The sequence below is a fragment of the Medicago truncatula genome, chromosome 3 (assembly GCF_003473485.1).
Source record: "Medicago truncatula cultivar Jemalong A17 chromosome 3, MtrunA17r5.0-ANR, whole genome shotgun sequence".
Lineage (NCBI taxonomy): Eukaryota > Viridiplantae > Streptophyta > Magnoliopsida > Fabales > Fabaceae > Medicago > Medicago truncatula.
Window position 1 is genome coordinate 34,273,540 of NC_053044.1, and position 4,749 is coordinate 34,278,288.

General features: G+C 31.0%; 1 protein-coding gene across 1 annotated transcript; it reads left to right on the forward strand.

Annotated features, from left to right (window-relative positions):
- The first annotated feature begins 1,089 nt into the window (after positions 1 to 1,089).
- Positions 1,090 to 3,940, forward strand: LOC25489346 (tropinone reductase homolog At5g06060). The gene is made up of 5 exons (XM_013605261.3): positions 1,090 to 1,340; positions 1,651 to 1,858; positions 2,610 to 2,826; positions 2,929 to 3,035; positions 3,521 to 3,940. The coding sequence occupies exons 1-5, from the start codon at positions 1,240 to 1,242 to the stop codon at positions 3,713 to 3,715; spliced, it is 828 nt and encodes a 275-aa protein (XP_013460715.1). The 5' UTR covers positions 1,090 to 1,239; the 3' UTR covers positions 3,716 to 3,940.
- Positions 3,941 to 4,749: the final 809 nt, after the last annotated feature.

Genomic DNA, 4,749 nt, shown 5'->3' on the forward strand with positions numbered 1-4,749 from the left:
CGAGAAGTGTCAAACAAGTATCAGTACAGGATACGCAGGGGATACGATACGTCATCGATTTTGAAGTATCGGGGCTTCACAGATTATTACAAGTGTTTTACAAATGCCAAAAATAATTTTAATTTTAATTCTATAAAGAGTTTAATGGTGGTGGCTTGATCGTTCAAAAAAACTTTGCAAACATGACTAATTAAAATATTTAGAATTACACGTCAATTAATATTTTTAATTTATGATCAAGCATACCAGATTGATATGTGTCAATTAATATTAAATAATATCCAAACAAGCTAATTAACTGATCAGTTAAATATTTAGATGAATGAATAGTTTAAGGGCCTTTTAACATAACTTAATAGTTTTGGGATCAATTTGAAAGAAGAGTCAAAAACTAAATTGATATTGTATTCATTTTGGATGAAATTATTTTTCTCAATGTATATTGAAATTTAGATCTCGTGGAGCAACTCTAAGTTTGATACTCTATCTAAATATTAAATTTTAATGTTATATTTTCTCTTCTTTTTTTTTTTTTCCGAGTTTATTGAATAACTCATATATATGATCTATATTATACATCAATTATTTAATGAAATTAAAATGAGAATCTTTGTTTATAATAGTGATCGAGAGAAGTATACTATTAATGATCGAACACAAAATTTTATATAAATTGGATTGTAGCTATGTAAGTTAAAAAAAAATTACTTATATTTTTAAAAAAACTTAGGTTTAATTGCGCTTTGGTCTCTCTATTTTATTAAACTCATGAAAATAGTCCCTTTATTTTCAAATCAAATTTTGGTCCCTTTATTTTCCTAGTTGCAAATTTGGTCTCAACTTGTGTTCTTGTCCTTAAAATGGCGACTTTTGGCTCAAACAAAGGTAAACTATGGTCTCAAAAGAGATATTTTGTCTTTAGATTCATTTTTTGGTGCAAGTACTCAAATACTTATACGAAAAAATGTTGAACAATCAAGTGCTCGAATGGTGATCTCACCTTTTGACACTCACATATCGTGTCTCATGACAATATCCACTAAAAAGGGACAGTATCCACTAAAATATTCTGCATGTGCATCTCATGGGACAAAAGTTAGTAGTAAGTATTTAAAAGCAAAAAATTACTAGTTGTTTTCTTTTGTTTGAATGTGTAAATCCCCCATCGTTGACCAACAAAGATACCCATCAAGTAAGGCATTATTTTTGATTGAATGAAGAAAAGAGAGTGAAAACAAAATGGCAGCAGCTGCAGTAGAAACACCTAGCAGCAGAGGAGGACAGAGATGGTCTCTAACTGGAATGACAGCACTTGTTACCGGTGGCACTCGTGGAATCGGGTTTTCATCTTTCTCCTTTTCCCTTATTTCATTGTTTATCTTATCTTCAACACCCTGCATCATTATTCATATGTAGTCTTTATTTTGATCTAGCCAAAAATACTTCATTATCTTTTACACTCTCCGTTTTAAGATTAGTGTCGTTTAAAGGTTTTTGCACACGGACTAACACTGCAACATAATTGAGATCTAGTTACATTTGGACAATTGTTAGGTATTACTAAAGAGCTTTAGTAACATTTTACCAAAGAGATGATACTTTTATTAAGAAAAGATTTTAATCCATCCATTCATTTGACACATTGTTTAGGCATGCCATAGTGAATGATCTTGTTGCATTTGGTGCTGCTGTACACACTTGTTCAAGGACTGAATCAGAGCTCAGTAAGTGTTTACAAGAATGGCAAAGTAAGGGATTTTCGGTTACTGGGTCGGTCTGTGATGTAAGCTCTCGATCCCAAAGAGAGAGCCTTGTTCAAGAAGTGGCTTCCACTTTCAATGGCAAGCTCAACATCTTTGTAAGTACTCAATGTGCCAAAAATATAAATCATTAATAAGAAAATATGCATTGTTGACTATTATATTCATGGATCTATGCAGAAAACTATTGGACTAAGTTTGAATTGGCATAGGTTTGTTGATAGTAAAGGCTTGAATTGAGTAGTAGTGTTGTACTTTGAATTCAACTTGATCCATTAACTTAATTATAAAGAGTGATGACAATGGTAAAGTGGATATATCTATGCTGCAACACTGTAAACACTTCTCCCATAAGTCGACAAAATACTTGAGTTGTTGCTATTGGAAAAAACTTAAGTTCCGCATTGAAAAAATATAACACCTTAAGAGAGTTTATAAACGGTAGTATCCTTTATCTTCAAAATTATACAAACATCAAGTCAAATAATGAAAAGAGTTTGTAAATACTAAACAGTGACATCTCTTACCTTACAAATAATTACTATTTTACTTCATCTGTTATCTTACATTTTATCCTTTTTATGTATCTGCTTAAGATTTTTGTTTAGAAATTATACTAGTTGATCGATGTTTAGAGTTGAGGTCGATAACAAACTGTTTCTTCCAGATCTAGTTATCTAATATTTCTCCAAAACTTTTGATATGTCTATACATTGTTTAAAGTCGGATTTAATTCAACAATGTGTGCAATCTGCAAATGCTGCTTATGTGATGATATAATTTTACACCACAAATTAATGAATCACTTTGCCGTGAATCATACATATTTTCATGAATTTATGCTTTTAGGTAAATAACGTGGGATCAAACTTTAGAAAACCAACCATTGAGTACACTGCTGAAGAATATTCAGAGCTAATGACAATTAATTTAGACTCATCATTCCATCTGTGCCAACTTTCACATCCTCTTCTAAAAGAATCTGGAAATGGTAGCATTGTGTTCATTTCATCTGTTGCAGGTGTGGTTAGCTTAGGTACTGGATCTGTCTACGCAGCAAGTAAAGGTGAGTGCTACACTCGTTAGTTCTTTTATTTTTTTCATGTAAATGTGATTAATAAAATGTTACGATCAAACGAAAATTATGTTTCATCCGTTGAATTTTCAGCTGCAATTAATCAGCTTACAAAAAATCTGGCCTGTGAATGGGCAATAGACAACATAAGGAGCAATTGTGTTGTACCATGGGCAACCAGAACCCCACTTGTAGAACATGTAATTTTCTTGCTCCCTAACTTACTTATTTGGTTGATTGAATCCCACATAGAACCAATAAATATGGATACATAATAATACTAAAAAAAAAAAAATTAGACGTCAAAATTTGATGTCAAATACGAGTGTCCTTTGAGTTTTATGTGTATTTTTTAAATGTGTGTAAGTTGTAGAAGATAAAAAAGAAATAGAGATAAACATATTTTGATGTTCAAATATAATTTCTTTAGTATTATTATCATCTGTAAGGTCCGGTCCGCTTATGATTGATTATATGGACTAGCAGTAAATTGTTAGGATAACATAAATATAGTGTTTCTGTGTTGATTGTGTCTAATTTTTACATTTTTTCATTCATGGAAATACATGAATATTCCTATCTTCAATAGACATTCTTCATATTTTCTCAAGCAAATCTTTTTTGTTCAAACTAACTATGGATGTCTCTTGTCTCTGTGTTTGATCCAATTTTTTTTTTTTTGTAGTTATTTCAAAATCAAAAGTTTGTGGATGATATTTTGTCTCGAACTCCTCTTAAGCGCATTGCCGAACCTGAAGAGGTCTCCTCTTTGGTGACTTTCCTTTGCTTACCTGCTGCATCATACATCACTGGACAAGTTATTTGTGTTGATGGGGGATTAACTGTGTTTGGATTTCAACCCAGCATGAGAATTACATGAGATAGTGCATTTCTTATCTGTTTATTTATGCTCACTTATTTCAAGTGTACTGGTGGCTAGCTATGTTGTGACAAATGATCACCTTATTTTTCTCTCTTTTGTTTTAAGAATATGAATATTTTTCTTTTTTTTTTTAATTTCATCCTTGTGAAGTCATAAATTATTTTTGTTTGAACAAAACAAACTCAACGCATATCATTTAAACTCAGAGATCCATTCACTGAATTATGCAGTGATTATTGTCGTTACTGTTCTCTGGACGTCTACCCCTAGGTTGAGCAACAGACCACTAAGGAAAATTCATCACGGCTGCACTGCAAAACTGTCCCGAACTGGACTGTTTCTGGTTCCAATTTAGATTGTTGTGATTATCCCAAATACCAGCCAGAAGCATCATAACATAACTCTGTGAACAACATCCTCTACTTCATAGGAAAAAATTTCCAATAAAACATCTGTCGCAGAAGTGAAGTGTTGCAACCTGTCACAGACAATAAACCCGATTTTGTCCAGCATTGAACACTTCTAGCACATTGAAAGAAGAGATGCCAATCGGACTCCACTTGAAAGAAGAGATGCCAAAAAATACATATACGTTGTAATTATGATATTGTTAAAATTTAAATATTGATGATTCAATTTGTTTCTTTTTTATATGTAAATCAAAAGAGTTAAAAAAAAAACTTCATATTTTGTTTTTCTACATCAAGTTTTTTTTTTCTTTTTTGACAGCAAAAATTTTAATGATAAATATGGATGAAAATAATAAAAAATTTGGAGAAATAAACCACGAGGCGTAGGGGCGTTTTTTTTTTTTTTTTTTTACTAACGTGGTTTAGCCTAGAGTGTACATGTTTTATGACTTCGAAAATTTCCTAATCAAATTTTTTTTTTTTTAATTTTATATGAGTTTTAAATGATAATGAAAAAAACAAGAAGAAATAGAATATATACCAATATTGGAAATATCTTTTAAATTTTGTAAGAAACACTTAGTTTTATTTGACACTCACCTAAACACATTGATTTTAATA